We start from the raw sequence: 19,706 nt of genomic DNA, 5'->3' as shown, positions 1-19,706 counted from the left end.
GAATGAACCAGCTCTTGGCACCCGAGGATGGCAGCATATTTTCTTGTCCAGTCCTGCACTCCAATTCAGAGCCCTGTGGAATTATTTATAAGCAACATCTCTCCCCAGGAAGCCCGAGAATCCTCACACTCTAATTAGATCATGCTTCAGAAGAGCACATTCTCTACATCCAAAGAGGGGGTGGGAGATCCAAGTCAGTCTTATGAAAAACCTTAGGAAATTTCTTGGGATGCTACATGTTGTCAAAATGAAAAGGACAAAATAATTCTCTCTTCTGGGCTCTGAAATTTATCATTATCTGTCTTTCTCCATGATAAAATTTACCCCAAATTGATCAACAACTTACCTACTTTGAGGACTTTGTTCTGGGAATGAATGTTCTAATTAAGTTAGTTTTTGGAGAAGCCCAGATGTTTTGAGCCAGGCAAAACAAAGCAGAGGCATAGGGGAAAACATATTTAGGATACATGTGTTTTTTCATATAGAATAATTTCTCAAATATTTAATTTAGTGCTGAATATTCAATATTATAAACATAACTTTTAGACCCACAAAGACCTTGGAGGAGGCAGTGATACCTGGCATCTGACCTACATTCAATGTATAGTAACAGTATACAGCATTCAATGTATAGTAACAGTATGCAGCATTCAATGTATAGTAACAGTATGCAGCATTCATTGTATAGTAACAGTGTTTGATTGACAGCCACACTGAAGAGCGGGAACAGGGAAGCACTAACTGCAGGAACTCAGGGTTCCATGGTTTCACATATGAGAGGAATGAAGCCTCCAAAGGCTAAGGAACACATCCTCAACTGTGGTGGGGTTGGAGATAGGCTGGGCAAGATCAGTTCCTGGTGATAAAATTGGAATATATAAAAAGGCAAAGTGTATGCCGAGGACCACAGAGTGTCTTCTAATGGCATAAGAGGTCACTTAGGACTGAGGGTATGATTTAATGCCATCTACAAACCCTGTACTGCATTGAGGAGAAATCTTTAATTCTCTAAATAGGGTCACTCACGAGCCCCTGGGAGGGGACTGTGGGGCCCCTTTGGCGGTCACTGTTTTCCTGAAGGGTTCTCTTCCTCATGAGGTTACAGCTTCTATGGGATGGGGGAATCTCAGCACACTATGGTTGAAAATGAAATGCTTAGGCTGGCCTCGGATTATCAGTTATATCTACAAAGGGATTCAGGACACATATACCTGAGGTCATTTGATGTTGATGGTGTCGGATGGAGACAGGTTCTGCCTCTACTACTCAATGTTTCGGGGGAGGGTTCCTTTGATGTGTGGGAGAAAAGGACGTTACCATGGAAAGGACAGTGTGAGGCTGAACTTCTGATCAGGTAGATGTGGGGCGAGGGCCACTGTGGACATTCCGCCAAGGATTAACTTTCTTTTCTTCAGTGCCCAGGGCCCACAGTTGGTGGCAGTGCTGGATGGAGTATACAGCCTTATGTAAACACGGATCTCTCATATCTTTTATTTCCTTTTCTCTACTTCCCAGCTGAGATCTGGGGAGGGGAGTGGAGGGGGGGGGGAGGCTAGAAAGCTTTTATTAATCAATAGTTCTGTGATGGTTTAGGTCTAAGTTGGCTTCAAGCCCCAGGCCTCATCTGTAGTAGCTTTTGAGGATCTCATAGATCTCTGACATCCTTTCTCCTTGACAATCACTGACCATCACCTCCTGCCTGGAGTATCCATGGTAACACTTGTGGGAAAGGGACTCTTTAGGCTAATTGCCTGGGGTGGGGCGGGAGGATGTACAGAGACACCTGTATGCCGGCCTTAGACAGGCTGAAATGAAGTCCCTTCTACATCTTCTTAAAGCCAAGAGGCTATGTTCTTTCTTACACAAAAGCGTCCCGTGACTCTGGGAATATCACTGTCCTATTTCTGGCTAGTGGAAAAGACAAGGCAACTCAACAAGCAGCTTCACTTTGGGAGGGTATGCTTACACACCTGGTAGACTCAGGGTAGCTTTTGTTCTCTTTCTGGAGGAAAAAAAAAAAAAAAGGGACAGGTTTCCAACATCAGCCAGAGTGTGCCACAGTAGCTGTCTGAAAGAACTGGGTCTGAGGTGTCACTTTACACCTCAGGGGCTTAATTTCCCAGTACGGGGTGGGGTACCAGCTTCCTTGTATGGTGCAGTAGATGGATTAATGGCCCATCCAAAAACGCCCATACCAGGATCCCCAGAAACCTCCGATGGGTTACCTTTCAGAGGGAAAGGGACTTTGCAGCTACCCATTAAGGTTCTTGAGAGACTGGAGACTATCTTGGGCTGCCCACGTGGGACCACAGGAACCACAAGGGTCCTTACATAAGGGAGGCAGAGTCAGAAGGAGTCTGGAAGATGCTATGCTGCTAGGACTTAAGATAGAAGAAAGGGCCGCGGGCCAGGAAAGGCAGGTGGCTACTAGAAGCTGGAAACGACAAGGAAACAGATGTTTTCTAGAATGTCCTCAAAGAACCCGGTCCTGCTGACACCTTACCGATCTCAAGAAGACTAAGGGACACATGTGTGCTGTTTTATACCATTAGTTTTGTGGCAACTTATTGCAACAGTAGAAGTCTAATACATTAGGTGCATGCGTCCTGTTGCCTCAGGAGAGCAGGGTCAATGTTTAGATATTAGTGACGGGTAGTGTAGTGTAGGATATAGTCTGTTTAACTGCCTTGGGGTGAGTGATTCTTTTTCAATGTATGACTTTATAGTAAAACATAGAACAAACAGATGTGTGTGTGTGTGTGTGTGTGTACATGTATGCACATGCATGTGGAGGGCAGAGGTGGACATGTCATTTATATTTTTAGACAGAATCTCTCAATGAGCCTGGATCTCATTAACTGGTTTAGATCAGCTGGCCAGTGAGCTCGAGGGATCCTCATCTCTGCCTTCCTGTGTCATGCTTACAGGCCTGTTCCACTGGGCCCTGCTCTTCTGTGTGTTCTGAGAACCTGAATCTGGGTCTTCGTGTTTGTGCAACATGTTTACCAGCTGAGTCGCCTCCCAGCTCCACGAGGAATGGCTTCATATGATTTCTCTGTTATATTTCACTATCCCCCAAATATTTTCTGACTTTCATGTAATGGCCATTCTTCCTGGACCTTTTGGTTGGACAATGAGGGGAGTTCTTGGCAGCCTGGCACAAAATTAATAAGGTCTAACTAAGGTGGTGGTTCTTGGCGCGTTTGTTTGTGTTTACGTCGTGATGTGGCTACAAAGCCTGAAATATGCTTGGCATGCCCTGGGGGCTCTGGAGGACATGCCGACTTAGATGCTTTGGATGGAAACCTTTCCAAAATGTACTACTTACGTTTAAATTTCACAGAAGGCTCTCGGGATCTGGTGTCAGAGGGGGTATTCTTTTTTATCCCTTCTCATTATTTTCCTGCTTGCTCAATGCCCTCAACTTCTCTAACAATTCCCCACTTTTTTTCATATATATATATATATGTGTGTGTGTGTGTGTGTGTGTGTGTGTGTGTGTGTATAAACCTGTCTGTCTGTCTGTCTGTTTATTCAGGATTTCATGTAGCACAGGCTCACTTAACTCACTCTGTGGCCAAGGAAGATCCTTACCTCTTGACTCTCCCACCTTTCCATCCCACGTGTTGGGATTATAGGTCTGTGCCACCATATCTGACTCCCAGCCTTCACTTTAATATGCTGCTGGGGTCTTAGCAATGAGTCAATGAGTTCGCGACTCCCAGGTGCAAACTGGGCACCTAGAAATCAACGAGCCTGGACTTTGTGTCTTCCTCCGCCACTACCCCGCTAACCAGAGGCCATTCTTCTTACTTTGTCATCAGTTCAAGATGACACTCTAGACTGTGGGGCAGGCAGTTTAAAGAGGCGTGGCACCACGTGCCGCTATCTGAGCAAGCTGCCAGGGAGTGTGCCAAACAACAGAGAGGCCCAGATTCCTAGGAGCGGGCTGGACTTTGTGCCATCTCTGGGAACAAGGGGCTAAGCTGGTTTCCTGGCGTAACTGAGACATTCTGCTAGTTAGAGCTTTGGAGCGATCAGGTTTACTGTTGGTGTTAGTTCAGGTAGATTTCGGGAGTTTTTGCCTCATACATCACAGTTCTAAAAATCTGCTTGGATTTCTCTCCCTCTACATCTTTTCTGGGAAGTCCTCCCCCGCCCCTTTAGAGCTCACTACCCATCCCTCAATGTGTTGTAACTTATTTCACATGGCTATTAGTATGACCCAATCATGATAGTAATCTGTGAACAAATAAGGTCAAATTCTTTTAGAAACATTTTTATTTTTAGAAGCAACTGTCTGTTATTTTAAACCTTAAGGTGATAGAATCTACTCTGGAATGATTGACATGCTCCTGGTATACAGTCTATCTGGAAGTGATTTGGAAACGCAGGCCAAGGACCTTAAGGCCCAGAAGTAGTTCTATACCCAAGAACCTGCCCAGATGAACCTCTACAGAGACCAGGGTTGCAGAAACTGGAGTTAAAGGGTCGGTTCTGTAGAGGTCTCAATCCTATCCTTTCTTCTGAAGGGGCCAGTGAGGGACAGCTCCTGCTCCCCCAGGAGACTGCCAGACGTGAGCACTATAAAGCCCCCAGGTCTTGAGACGCTCAGCAGAGCGGAGTCCCAGGAAATGTTTCTTTCCACGTCGCCCCCGGCCTCATGAATGTCACCTGTGCTCCACTCCAGATTATGGCAAACAAACAGAAGGTAACCATTGGTGCAGGCAGGCAGAGGGAAATTACGGGAAAACAAGCGGAAGTTCCTCACCAGCTCTCGGCCCTGCCTGATTGTTTTTGGTGGGGGTGCAGTCTGTCACACAGAACGAGCCTCAGAACAGTGCGTGAAGGCGGCCTTGGTACATAATGGTTTCTACACTGTTTTACAGATGACCTTAAAGGCAGGGTATGGTCAGGATGGCCATTCAATGAGTTAATTAAAATAAATACAACCACGTTTATGGGCCTTATTTTAAAATCTCACTAAAATTCTTCAAAATTTTTAGCTTGCTTATTTATTTATTTATTACTTGTATATGGTGTGAGGAAGGCACTGACATGCCTGTGTGGACAGAGAACAACTTTCCTGTGTTGGCTCTCCCCTGCTACATAGGGGTCCTGAGGACGGAATTCCTGTACACAGGCTGGAGGGCAGGTGCCCTTCCCTGCTGAGTCACTCTGTTAGCCCCATTTCATTAATATTAGCAGCTGCTAACATTTACATTTCTTCCTTAGCCAGGTTAATTTGGTTTTGATTGGGACTGGTCTCATCCGTGTGTCAGTCCTGGATCCATCCCCAGAAAACTGCTTTCAGGGACCTGACCTAACTTGAACTCAGGTGACATTGCTTTGTCCATTAGCTTCAATTATGGTGTGTTGTTTTTGGATCAATTTTCTTAATTTTGTTGTCTTTCTTCCCTTTGTGGATATGTATATGTTTCTTTAAGATCCATCCCCTCACTAGCCAGGAAGCTCCACCCAGCAAAGGAGCAGGGCCTCCTCCAGTTTCTACCCACTGTGTAGTAACGTGGGCGCTTATCAGACACTCTGAAAGACAGACAGACAGAAACATTTGACTTTGAGGGGGGAAATGACCAGAATTCACAACAAAGCACACATCTGATTCCCCTGTATAAGGTCACCTCTAGGCCGCAGAAGGTTTTGTGACCGAGTATTAGTGACAAATGACTTAAACCACATCATACATATGTGTTGTTAACTTGGACTTGCTGTCACATATGAAATCCACCCTTCTTAATTACAGACCTTAGCTCTGAAGTTTGGGAAGAAGCTGCTTCTTGCTAAGAAGGATGTAAAGGACTCTATCACAGCCAAAAGCTAGAACAAATCACCCCCCCTCCACCCCAAACCAGCAAAATAAACAATAACAACAGGATAAAGTATAAGCGCAGCAGATTCTCAGATATCTAGGATGTCATTTTCTCTCTGCCTTTCAGACAACCAAAACCGATGTAGCGAGGTGGGCTTTCTCTATTGTAATGGATTAGTTGAGTCTCCTTTGAGAATGACAATTCGCTACATTTCCCCTAAATTCCTAAGTCTTGTGTCACTACGTAGAGGAGGGAGAACAAACAGAACAAACCCGAGGATGGAGAAAGTATGTGTGCGAACTTTATTTCATCATGAGCGAGTCCCTTCTGGGCAGGAACAGAGACTGGGGAAATCTACATGGTGGCCGGGTTGGCTCATCATCACATACATACCTTATATTTGCACATAATATATATAAAATTCATGGAGGAATGGATTTCTACAACACAGTTTCTTTGTTTGTAGAGAACGTGTTCCGTTAGTTTCACTTAGAAAATGACCCCCAAGTCTGTGACTGTGGTATCGGGGGGGTCGCAGGTCCACATCCTGTAACTAATAATAGACACCAGGATCTCATGAACATTGAAAGGGACTAAGAAGTGACACCTTCCTGCAGGATGAAAGGACAGACAGAAGTACTCAGGGGGCTGGGTTAGTAACTGGTTTGAGCATAATAATGTGAGTTCTATAATCTAGTTTGAAGGGAAACAGTTTCATACAGTTCTGTTTACAGACAGTAGAACACGGCCACCGTTTCTCCCTGCTCTGCATCCATGCAAACCCCCATGTCATCACGCCACCTTCAGGGCCCTGGGGAAACGTGGCCAGCACCATGAAGGCCTTCTGCATTGCTTCTAGAAAGACCTCTTGGAGGCCCTTAGCATTTGGCGTGGTATTTTGGGAAAAGAGGCAAGGGCTCTTAAGCTGGTAGATCATCCCAGGAGGAAGGAAGTTGCTAACATGTTAAGTCTGCGCAGAGAGCTAGATGTGATGTCACTGCCATCTCTGTGGGTACAGGCCGTGAGAGTATTTGGTCCTTTACAGATCCTCTTTGTTGAATAGCTTCACCCAGACCTTCCACCCCTCCCCAAAGCATTGCTTTCACAGCTCTGGGGCTTTCACCCTTGCTCTGGGATTCAGAGTTGTGCTTGTTTTGAACCATGTGGGCCTTTTTAGGGGTGACTGACACATGGCGAGGCGTGTGGAAGGTAGGAGAAACCAGCACAGTATTTTTAGCTAACGAAGTCAACATCTTGAACAAAGTCAACACCAGAGATGAGTTGCGGAGAATGCCTAGGGGGTAGGAGGTAACTTCCACGATTAAAACAACACCCCAAAGTCGCAAAATGCTTTGGCACCAGCCAGACATACCCTTCATAGGTTTAGTCTCATGTGCTCCCGCTGCTTGTAAAAATACAAAAAAAAACAAAAAAAAACAACCATTAAAGCCTCAGAGGTTACGCCAGGCCATCAAATGCAAGCCTCTTCTAGACAGATTGTCTCTGATGACCAGAATATCTAAAGTACAGACAAGAATCAAATGTCCTCTAGAGAAACAATGTCGTACAGTGGCCCCGGGCAGCCTAACCACCCCTAGAGGGACTGGCAATGACCCACATGACGAGGTAAAGCAGAGTTGCCGGTCTCTTCCTGTTTGGTGCCCACAGGAAATCTCAGTCCTGGTGCCGATGGCCTGGGCTTTGGGTAGGAAAGGAAGTAGTCCGGGCTGGTTAAGCCGGAAGTGCTCAACAGGCTCTAGCACCCGTACCCACCGCCAAGATGTTCCAATCCTATGGATCTAAAGTTGGAAAGAATCTACATCCCAGCCCTGTTAGGAGCAAGCAAGAGCTACAAAGACATGGAGAATCATCTGGGCAAAAGTGGCCACTGAGGTGGCTTCATGGAGAACGGGAGCCTGCTCTAGGGCTTAGTCTCCATCTTAGACACCAGGGCACATTCAGGCTTTCACGTTCTGCTTCTTCCACTGTAGCTTAGAGCGTTAGCAAAGGAAGCCATGGGAACTGCTGATGTGGGGTCTCTGGTTTGCTCACATCCACATCTCATGGGCCTTCTAAAGGCGGGAGAGGGACAGCGGCTCTGGAGCCGGAGAACAGTGCAAGTCATGGAAAACCTTGAGGGATGTGGCTCTGATGGGGTTACCTCCAGGCTGCCAGCCACGTTAGACGCCGCGTAGTTCCCGCTCTGAGGGATACTGCTGAAGGGCCTTACCCTCAGACGTCTGGAGGACCAGAGTCTTGCTGTAGGGGCTGACTCCTGTTTTGTTGAAGGCCTTGACGCGAGCATTGTATGTGCTGTTGAAGTGAAGGCCGTCCACGGTGCACATGGTTTCTTTTCCAACATACACTTCCTGTCAACAGAAAATGGGACCCTACTGAATGTGAATCCCAAGAGGGATGGATTCTGCTCAGTGGTCGGGAGCACAACTTCAGTATCTGCCAGATCCAGACTTGAATTCTATTAGCTATTGGGCTGTTCAATTTATTGCTTAAGGCCTCACTTACCTAATCTGTAAAATGGGGACATTGGTACCTTCTTTTCAAGATGGGTGTGAGGGCAATCTAACTTTAGATATGTAGTGGGCTCTGTTGCCTAATAGTGATCCACAGCTAGTATTTAAAAAACTATAATTGGGAATCTTTGGCTAAGATTATGCTTATGCTTGGTGTTTCTAGAGAACGTCACCTTTATCTATCAGTATGGTTTGTGAAAAGCGTTTTTTCAAAACATGAAAACGTGAGGGTAGTCTGTAGGCTGTGTTCCTAATTTCAGGAACTATCACAAGGATTATACTTAAAGCCATTGGAATGGAGTTTTTCACCACAGTACGGAGGGAAGGGGCGGTGTGGAGGGGGGAATGACATTTCAAAGGCTTAAAATAAAGCCTAGCATAATGCGTTTTCAGCATAGGTTAGGCATTGGCTTCCCTCCTCAGCTGTACACTTTGCAAAGTTAGGCTGACGTCATAGTGAGAACAATTTACATTCAAGGCACTAGTTAAAGTGGCAGCCCCCTGCTCCAGTTTTTGAACTCAGAGAGGGATGGGGAGTGCTCAGAGAGGGATGGAGAGTGAGTGCTCAGAGAGGGGCGGGGAGTGCTCAGCACACATGCATGCAAGGTAGCGGGAGGAACATAAGACCTTGGGATGGCAGTAGCCTTCAATGATATTTAGATATGATGCTGTTTCCATGCCTGTCAACACAAATATAAATAAAGGGTTCCCTACCAAAGGAGAGAACTTGAGAATTGTAGAAGACTGGGGTGGAGTAGGTAGAAGGCAAGCTGTATGTGTGTGTGTGTGTGTGTGTGTGTGTGTGTGTGTGTGTGTGTGTGTGTGTGCACATGTGTGATGGCTATTTTGGTTGTTGGCTTCACTACATCTGGAATAAACTAAAACCCCAAAATGGCTGGGCACACCTGTGAGGGATTTTTTTTCTTAATTAAATCATTGGAAGTGGGAAGACCCATTTCTAATCTGGGCCACACCTTTGCTGGCAGCCTACATAGAAGTGGAAGAAGAAAGCCTTTCTCTTTGCCTGCTTGCTTTTGCCCTCACTAAGTCCATTCATCATGTGCATCAGAGTCTACTTCTTCAGGATTCCAGCGTGTACTGAAGACCAGCTGAGACATCCAGCCTCGTGCACTGAACAACTACTAGATTCTTAGACTGTCCGTTCATAGCCAGCCATTATCGGATTAGCTGTACACAGCCTGTAAGTCATTCTAATAAATCTCCTCTATATATTAACAGTAGCCTGAGAGTCCAGCTCTTCAGGGCCACCTCCAGGGTTGAGGACGAGGTCCACTGTGAAGTGAAACTGAGTTTGAAGGTTGTCTATCCGAGAGATACGACAGAATGAACTCACACACATGCTGTTCTAGCCACTCTCTTTATTCTGTTAGTGCCGAGCCTACCTCCATAGTTTCTAGTTCTCCTTTGTTTCAATTCTCTGCTCTAATTCTTTCTAGCTCCAATTCTCTCTTGCTTCTTTGTTCATCTGGCTTAAATATATTTTTTTTACAAGGGGCTTGAAGCAAAGAGAAAAAAAGTTATAAGAAAAAAGTTATAAGAAAAAGTTACATCTCATTGATTGTAGCACACTCCTTGGTAAGAAGCCGAGCGCCATTTACTATGGCAATTCAAAGTTTCAAGGTTCCAGGTGTAAGACTGTGACCAGAGGCCAGAGTGCCTGATGAGACAAGCTGCAGGGAGGTCTGTGCAGAGAGACAGGTCTTCTCAGCCAGGCTTGGCAAGCAAAGAACTGGCCTAACTTTTTAGGTTGCTTTGTGTTAATAACCTTGGTTAGACATCTGCCACGTTGATCTTGTGCATATCTGTAAAGTTTTTAACTTATGATCCATTTACAGAAACATTCAGCCTACTTTGAACTTTCTCTGAGGTGAAAATGAGCTAATTGTGTTTAGTTTGAGTCAAAGAAACAAAGCAGGCTTTTAAGTGTCTTACAGTCCTTGTGGGACAATAGATCTAGTTATGAAGCAAATCTTAGTATATATCCTACACATCAAAATTATACAGCTTAATGAGAAATCATCTTCCTGACCATCCACAAATATATGTGCTCATAAGATTAAGTGAGATGCAATCATGAGATTATATATACACATTGCATGAGATTACACACTGCAGTGTAGTTATTGGAGAGACACCACAGCTGCTTTAGCACATGTAAAATTACTGACAGGAGCAACAGTTTTCTGAGTCAGTGGTCCCACAGGCCTTGCCTGGACGGGATTCTCCTCCATCAGGGAATCATTTCTTTGGTGGGTTGACATCTAAACACTAGTTGTCACCTGCTATGTACTTCCACGGCCCTTGACACTATATGTATATATAGAGAGAATATCATTCTATAAGTTCTGTCCTCTAAAGAACTCTGACTAACATGGTGTGTTTGAGACAGAAGTAGGCACACATAGATAGGCAGCCACTAGAGATCATCAATCTATGGGCACCACAGTCATGTTTTGCCAAAAGGCAGCTGTCTCATATCCAGAGGGAATCATGAACTTCCCAGTGTGGTTAGCACCCCTTTGCCTTGTGGACATAATAATTTTGGGGCACCAGTTTCTGCCTGATGAAAGACTCGGGGGGGGGGGAAGAACTGGAGAAAGATTTACCAGCTAAACTTTCACAGAAGGAGGCTGTAATAGAAGAGCCTGCCAGGTAAGAAAAGTGTTGGTACAATATATTAGAATCTGTCATAGCAGAAACAGAGCTTAAGCAGTGGTTCATGGTGTCGTTAGCAATAAGTCATGATGGTGATAGTAATGGCCAGTGTTGCAGACTCATCATGGATGCGGCAGCACGCTGATCTTGCACAGACTATCTGATGGACTCTGATGCACCATAAGTATGTTGTGGTGGTTTGCAAGAAAATGGCCCCCAAAGGGAGTGACACTATTAGGAGATGTGGCTTTGTTGGAGTAGGTGTGACCTTGTTGGAGAAAGTGTGTCCCTGTCAGGGTGGGCTTTGAGGTCTCCTATGCTCAAGGTATGCTCACTGACACAGTTGCTTCTGCTGCCTGCCGATCAAGATGTGAAACTCTCAGTTCCTTCTCTAGCACATGCCTGCATGCACATGGCTGTGAAGATAGTGGACTAAACCTCTGAAACTGTAAGCCAGCTCCAATTAAATGTTTCCTCTCTAAGAATTACTGTGGTCTCTTTTGCAATAGAAACAGTAAGTAAGACACATGCCATTGTCTTTGGCCCCTCACGGGCAGATGCAGACCCAAAGGCTCAGAGACACAAGAAATTCTGTCACGCAGCTAAACTGTCTTTTTGAAAGGTCAGGTTGATTTGACAGAGCCATCCATCTTTGATGATACATTACAAGAAATCCCTGCTGGGGTGGTCCACCCTCAAGAGAGATGGGAAGACCATGCCTCTACGGCACTGCAGGTCTTCTGAGGGACTCCCTGGCATTGCTTTATAAGTAGATTGTCTGCTTACCCGGAACTGACCACCACTGCCATCATCCAGCTCCAGAATGTATCCTTCGGCGGCCACAGTGGACAGCGGGGGCTGTTTCCAGGACAGTGTAGCACTATTGTTGTGGGTGCAACACTCCTCCAGCTGTAGGATGGGGGTTGCTGGGACTGGAGAGGAAGCTAAAGAGAAATTAGTGCAGCTCTAGCTTCTGTTGAGTTACAACTGTTTTATTAGCTCGCAATGAGAAGCTTCCCACTGGCAAGGAAGAAGTCTGGAAACATGCACACAGCCCTGTCTGTCCATCCATCCATCCATCCATCCATCCATCCATCCATCCATCCATCCACCCACCCACCCATCCATCCACTCACCCAGCCACTCACTAATGGTCTTCCAGATCTTTTGCCCATAAATAACAGCTGTGAATCTTTGAAACTTGGTTCTAAGGGACACAAGTGTCACTTGATTTGAAACTCGTGAAGAACCTGACATCATATTCTCATGGCAGCGAGACATATTCTCTTGGGACAGTGAGAGGTCAGGTACCCTGCTTTTCAGGTATGGAACAAGTTAGCTGGGAGCCCAAGTGCCCAGGAGCAGATCTCAGTGTGACAGGGACTCTTGATGTTTCCAAGTCTTATGAGAACCAACTGAGTTAACAATCCTCTATAATTTAGACTGATTCTTTTATATTATTTAAGACTATTAAGTAGCTGAATCTACAGACACATGCTAGTTGACAATCCCAGTTCCTAATATAGGAACTCAATATATGTAGCTGAAGGCAATGTTTTCAAAAATATTTTTTTAATTAAGTATTTATTTTATTTACATGTATGAGTATTTTGCCTGTGTGTATGCATGTGCACCCCTTGCATGCCTGGTGCCTGTGGAGCTCAGAAGAAGGTGTCAGATACCCTGGAATAGTGCTATAGACAGTTGTGAGGGCATGAATTGGTTCTGGGAACTGAACTCAAGTCCTGTGCAAGAGCTTTTAATCACTGAACCCTTTCTCCATCCCTTTAGCAACATTTTTTAAAATTAGCCCCAGAACATTTCCCCTGGCCCTATACTTTAATAACAGGAGAAAACAGGTTGGAATTTATGTTCAGGGGCATTTAGATGAACACATGTTAATTATGGAACACTTGGTGTGCTGCACCACCATTGGGCATGGCGTCTTATGCACTGAATTAAATGTTTCTGCCAGTCATTCCAACCAGGACCATGTTGATTTAAAAGCAGTTCAGGTGGGTGGGCAACCTAGGAGACAAAAGCAGCTACAACATACATGATGTGAAGGACAAGACTGTCAATGAAACCAAATATGAGCTGCTAAATCACAGAGTAGTTAATTGGAAGAGACCATTTTAGAATGGGAAGTCTCAAATTTCAATGTCTTATAAAACATGGGTCATTCAAAAGACTCATGGCTTTTGCAGCCATAGGGGGCACAGAACATCTGAATTTGGAGGAAAGGAGAGAAACTCATTGCCTAGTTTAACAGCAAACTACAGGACTAGATGAGAAAAGGAGACAGAAGACATAACTCCCAAAGGCTGTAATGAGCATCCACACAGGCATCACTTGGGTGTTGCTGCTGCGGGGGAGGGGGAGGGCACGGTTTGAAGTCTATTAGTGTGTGAAGGTTTCATTATTAAAAATATGTTTCCTCATCATTATTGAGTGAGGTAACCCAGACCTAGAAAGACAATTATCATATGTACTCACTCATAAGTGGCTTTTAGACATAAAGCAAAGAAAACCAGCCTACAATTCACAATCCCAGAGAACCTAGACAACAATGAGGACCCAAAGAGAGACATACCTGGATCTAATCTACATGGGAAGTAGAAAAAGACAAGATTTTCTGAATAAGTTGGGAACATGGGGACCATGGTAGAGGGTGGAAGGGAAGGGGAGAGGAAGGGAAGAGAGTAGAGAAAAATGATAAATAAAATAAAATCAATTAAAAAGTAAAAAAATATTTCCCTTATAAAAGGAATACATATTTTATATTTATGTTGGAATTTAGCCAAACTGTTGCTCAGAGAGCTTCTGGAAACATGGATAAGTTTCTCTGGGATGTTTATTCCATTAGGTCTATCATAAATCCATTCCTTGGACTGTCTGTCTCATTAGCTGCTTATCAATCTTTCATTTTCCTTCATTCATGCTGCAGGCAAGTGTACACTTCTTCAATTACAAAATCAATTAATAAGATAACAAAATGATTTCAACCTACATCATACAAATGCCTGCAATGTCTGAGCAGAAACAAGAATCTCCATTAGACAAAGGCATCATTAAATGATTAATTGAAATACACAATGCCAGCTATAATTAGAATACTGGAACTTCATTTTGAGTGCCCAGTAGGAAGACTGTGAAATAGAAATAAAGCTGTCACTAAGGTTCAGATCTCGATATTGTCTCAGATTTAAATGGCAGGAAAGTGAGCTAAGCAGGCAGGGGTAGAGCAGCACACAGGGACACCAGCGTAGCTACACTGGAATCTGTTGCTTGTCTGATTCTGGTTCCCCACGTGCTAAGAACTTTTTTTTTTCATTTTTATCTATTCTGTATTTACCCCCAAAATGATGTAATATATAAAAAGCAAGCATGTCAAAGTTATAGCCACATTAGCTAAAACTCAGGACTGACATTTAGAAAAATAGATTTTTATGGTAGGTGGTATGTCACCTTATTTCATCTTATTAGGTATGAAATAAATGTGTGGTCTACAAGAAATGCAAAGTATTTTCAATCATTCTGTATTTTATGGATTAGCCATCTAGCACAAAAGCAGCTTCAGGGCTGAGGTCCAAGAATGCTTTACTTTATTGTGTGTGAGGCTTCCCTAACTGTTTTGGTCTTTGTATCTTGTGTTCATTCTGGGACATCTTTGGCTTTCCCTTTGCAATTGGTCTTTCTTGGTCTGATCACGATTGTAGCATTTGATATTCTCTTGACTATAAGCACAAACTACAGACTCTAAGTTCTCTTGGATACAAGGTGCTGTTCCTTGTGCTTCTGTGGAAACTGGTGGAGGTGAGGCTCGGGGCTCTGTTCTCGAACAGTTCCCCCTGCAACTGTTTTCAAATCTCATCACTTGAAGGCAGCTCGCTCCTTATCAAAGTTCTCCCTCTTCTTCAGGTCATGAGCACTAACAATCCTCCCGACTTCCTCTATGAAACCAACAGCAACGTGATGAGGACAAGGGAGAAAGGAAGCCAACTTCCCACTCCCACCGGGACCACAAACTTATGCTTTATGAATACTTGGCTGGTAAGAGGCTTCCATGCATCTATCTATGGGACAGCCACCCTCTTCGTATATCTGTTTCCTAGACAAAGCAACTGAAACCCAGAGGTTTCATAGCTACCAAGTGATGGGATTGGGACCTGAAGTCTATCAGGCTGGCTCTGAGGCTGTGGGCGTGGCATAGCATCAGCTGCTCCTGCAGCTGGGTCATGGGAATTCTGTACTAGAGCAAAGTCTCCACATCTCATTCCAGATGTTTCTGTTTCTTACACCAGGGGTGGCAAAGGCCCCTAAGCATTACTTCTGTCATGGTTGAAGTAGCTTCCATTCAGAGCTACAGTGGTCAGCAAATGAAAAGAGAGATAAAAAGGAAAGGAACAAGGCTGCTCCCAGGTTTCAGCACCAAATGAATGGAAAAAACAAATAAAAAGGAAAAGGAGCGTGAGGAGGTTTGTTGTAGATATTTGAGATATGGGAGAGCATAGCTAGAGACAGGGACGTCTGGGAGGGTTCAGAGTGGACATGACCCTGAGCCGAGAGAGGGGAAACAGGTATAGCAGCCAGGAGGTCCAAAGGTACTAAGAGGGTGGTAACCAACATGACTGGATTATATAGGGAAGAGCCTCTGGGGGAAGCCCTGGTCTGGAGAAGTTTAGGGTAAGGGGTTGGGTATGCCAGCCAGGAGGGTCCTATAACAGGTAGGGACTGAGGGATGCAGGGAGAACCTGGCAGCCAGAGTCCACTTTGATATGTTAAATAGGCACCTCAGATGTTTATTCCTGGTCTGGAACCAGGAATGCCATGGCACAGCATGGCCTTCTGTTGGCCACTGGTTCTCCTCTGTGGGGACTGAACAATATGAATGGCATTTAAGCTTAGCACTTCTCAACCTGTGGGTCATGACCCCCTCAGGGTCGCATATCAGATATCTTACATATCAAATATTTACATTATAGTTCATAACTAGCAAAATTGCAGTTATGAAGTAGAATGAAATAATTTCACGGCCAGGGTCACCATGGCATGAAGAACTGTATGAAATGGTCATAGCATCAGAAAGAATCACTGCTTTAGGTTAAATGTAGGGCATCCACGAGGGAGGATGAACCACGCGTGTTCTGAGGACATTCATTTCAGTCCCCAAACCTCTGCATGTGAACAGATTGTCTGTGCATATGTGCGTGCTAACCCATCTCTGCCAGCCCTCTTCTGGAGCTCTTTCTCTGCGACCCAAAAGGGCGTCTGTTCAGATCACTCTGTCCTTGACTGTGACCTTGGAACATAACAAGGGCTATTGCATTCAAGGGGAGTTAATGAAGATTAATTTGTCCTCATGAGAGGAGAGGCACTTAAAGAAATTAACAACCATTTGGTCTTATGTGCTAAAAGGCTGGTAGGGTTTTATAGGTCACAGCTTTGTTCTGGTATGGATTTAACATGCAGACAATCGATTTTAGCGACATGCCTTTAATGGTCTATGTGCTCACATAATTTTAGGGTAATATTCTTCAGAAAAAGTGCACGACTGAAACCTGGTTTTACCTATACAGCAGACCCTTGAAAGACTACAAATGGACTCTGAAAACTCTATTCCCATGACCCAGGAGAGAGTGAGCAATACCAACTGAGAACTTGGAAAAATATTCATAAGACGATCTCTCATAAAAGCAGGAGACAAAACTTGGCATGTCATTTTTATACAATTAAAGACAAGGTGCTCAAGCATCACTCCCAATGGTTTGGAAAGAAGGTGAAGTGATCTTCTAATCAGGCAGCTGCACAACAGAAGCCAAGTAAGTGTTCTCTAGATGGACTTCACCTGCTCAGGGTGGCAGGGTCCTTAGCTACTGAGGCAGTGACCCCAGAAGATGAATTCTTGCTAAGCAGCAGCTGCCTGAGTAGAAACCTGTGGGCACTCACAGAAGACCTGTTTTCTTCCACAGCAACAAAAGGAACATCTTGGACAAGATTTCAAAACCAGGAAGATTCAAATTCCTTTGTGTCAAGAAGCAAGCAGATACTTTCTGCATAAAAATGCCAGAAGTTTAAATGCGTACTTTAAGTTACTTAAAAATATTTTGAGTTTCTACTGTGCTCATGTAACATCGTTAGAAATATATATCTAATGATAGTGTTATTTCATAACGGTCAGATTATGGTAATATTATTCCAAACACTATTTAATTTGCATCTTTTGTACTTGGACTTAAGTTTTGGGTGAATATTTTTCCTGACAAGTTGTCAAAGTTGTTAGGTGGCCTAAGAATTCCTGTAGAAAATGAATGAGCTAACAGTCCACTAGGAGCAACTGTCCCTATGCTAACAAACATTCCAAGTGGCGCGGGGAGGTGGGTGTTCGACCGCAGCCAGTCAACTGAGCCTGCATCACAACCGTCACAACCTTGGCCTTTTCTTTGCGTCACAATTATCTGACAGGTAAAAATTATTCAGACTGAACAGGACCAGACTCTCACTGAATTGGTTAAACTTAATGAGCACAAAGCAAGACACATAAATTAACAAGGCAGAGAGGAAATAATCAAAAATGAATGAAATTAAGGGGAGGTGTTAAACAGAAATTCTGCTCTCGCACCAAATGGTCTTGTCTCATAATGTCATAAGGAATTGTTCTGGATGTAAGGCATGTCAGGTCAGTGACTGCACATAGGGGTGTTCTACATTTTAGCCCTTAGTGTGGTTGGCATTCTCTGCTGCCTGTGCACAGACTGAACAGCTTTCTCCACTTTCAAATCTGTGTGTACTAAGAGAAAATGTGACTCTTCTTGGAAATGTGGTCCCTGATGCCCAGCACACAGACCTCAGCTCTCATACCTGCCCAGGTGCTGCTCACTCTAGGTTCATCCTGCCACCTGGCCTGGGCTCCATTGGGGGCAGATGGGTGGACCAGACACAAAGAGCAGCAAGCATCGGAGCAGACTGCCCTGCCGCTGATCAAAACATTCAAAAGGCTTCTTCTACCTTTGAACTTCCCCTTGCTCCTGCCCTAGGACCAAGATGAATTGGGTTGGTACATTTTTCCCCTCTTTGCTCTGCCCTTTTATGATATATCTCCTCCTCTATGTTACATGAGACATAAATCTTATTTTGTTAAAAGGATTGGGGATAGCCAGAAGCTGGCTGGGGGCAATTAACCTGAGGTTCTATATTCTGCAAGAGATGGTTTACTGACTTTGCCATGTAGGTGTCAGAGAAGATTTTAAACAGCAATAAAAGATTGTTGTAATTCACATATATGTGCGCGCACACACACACACACACACACACACACACACACACACGACTAAAAATGTACGAAAGAAACTGAGATATTTCTCCAAGAAGCTACTCAGGGATACACTAGTTTTGTAGAACAGATTGGGAAGGACACTAGTGTGTCCTGAAGCTACTTCCTGATGGGGAGGGGTGAACCCTAGCCCCACCACTTTCTGTAACGTATGTTTCCTGTGCCCCCAATTTCCTCAGCTGACCTGTAAGACTGTGAGAATAAATGGAAGTGAAAAAAATCAGCTGCACTTGGGATAATGTCTGGTTTGGTCAACATCCCGTAAATGCCCTCATTTTTTTTTTTATTACACCAGGCATTTTAACTTACAATCTTATAATACTTGTTGACCTGGAATGTGCTGTGTTGACCTGGCTAACCTGGAACTCACAGGCCTCTGCCCCCTGGATGCTAGGAGGAGGCAGTGTGCCACCATGCATGGCCCAATTTCTTCCGTTTTCACAAAAGGTCAGAAAGTGCTAAAAGTGGCAGAGCTGGAGGACAGAGAAGTAGCTGTCACGGGTGTGAGTGAGGATGGGGGCGGGTTGGTGTGTGATGGAGGGTTGCCTTGCTGCTTAGTTCTTGAGACAGAATCTTAGGATGTAGTTCACTCTGGTCTGAAAGCATGAGCCTCCTGCCTCTGCCTCCTCATTGCTGGGGTCAGAGACCTCCACCTTTTCACCTGGCTTTGGAATAGTTCTTTATCTCGATTGTGATGGTAGTTGTATGACTCTACATATGTCAAAAACACGAAGTTAAAAAAAAATCAGAAATAGTCTTCAGGTGGATCAGTGACACTGTCATAAAATACCATTGCACAGCTGGCTTGTATTTTTTTTTTTTAAGATTCACTTATTTATTATAGATACAGTGTTCTGCCTGCATGTATGCCTGCACACCAGAAGGGGGCACCACATCTCATTATAGATGGTTGTGAGCCACTACGTAGTAGCTGAGTAACCCCCGAGCCATCTTTCCAGCCCCCCTGACTTGTGTTTTTAAACATAAGTACATATACTTCCTCTTGGTGCCCAACTTAAAAAACAATCCCCCCCCCCAAATCTTCAACCAGACCGTGCCATATCCTTTAGCTCTATAAGCTAATCATAAGTCTGTTGTCTCATTGCCATTTCTCTCCCAGCTCCCAGCATGCCTCCCCAGCTCTCTCTCATTTGCTCTCTCCCTCCAAGAGGAGGCTTTCATTTCAACCCGGTTTTCCGTGGCATTCAGCACTATGCGGGGGTCACTGTGGGAATGTCTTAGCTGTGTACAGTGACCTCCCCTTCTGACTGTCTCTGTGTTGTCAGTGGCTCTGCTGCTGACATGTGAATTCTCCAGGTCTGAGTGTATCTGAGT

General features: G+C 44.5%; 1 protein-coding gene across 23 annotated transcripts in view; it reads right to left on the bottom strand.

The window, feature by feature from the left end:
- The window catches only part of Trim9 (tripartite motif containing 9), a 102,009-nt gene that overhangs the window by 13,665 nt on the left and 68,638 nt on the right, over positions 1-19,706 (bottom strand). For 13 of the 23 annotated variants that reach the window (XM_038336895.1, XM_038336905.1, XM_038336896.1 and 10 more), the window contains 2 exons: positions 11,825-11,982; positions 8,062-8,200 (listed from right to left, as the gene is read on the bottom strand). The exons of 3 other annotated variants lie outside the window; for them this stretch is intronic. In XM_038336895.1, coding sequence (XP_038192823.1) covers positions 8,062-8,200; positions 11,825-11,982 — 297 coding nt within the window. Of the gene's footprint in view, positions 1-7,203; positions 7,237-8,011; positions 8,201-11,824; positions 11,983-19,706 lie in introns of those variants that run through there. 7 more of the 23 variants (XM_038336898.1, XM_038336902.1, XM_038336910.1 and 4 more) reach the window with 4 other exon arrangements.

The sequence above is a fragment of the Arvicola amphibius genome, chromosome 7 (genome assembly GCF_903992535.2).
Source record: "Arvicola amphibius chromosome 7, mArvAmp1.2, whole genome shotgun sequence".
NCBI classification, from domain to species: domain Eukaryota; kingdom Metazoa; phylum Chordata; class Mammalia; order Rodentia; family Cricetidae; genus Arvicola; species Arvicola amphibius.
This window is presented reverse-complemented; position numbering and strand designations above follow the sequence as displayed.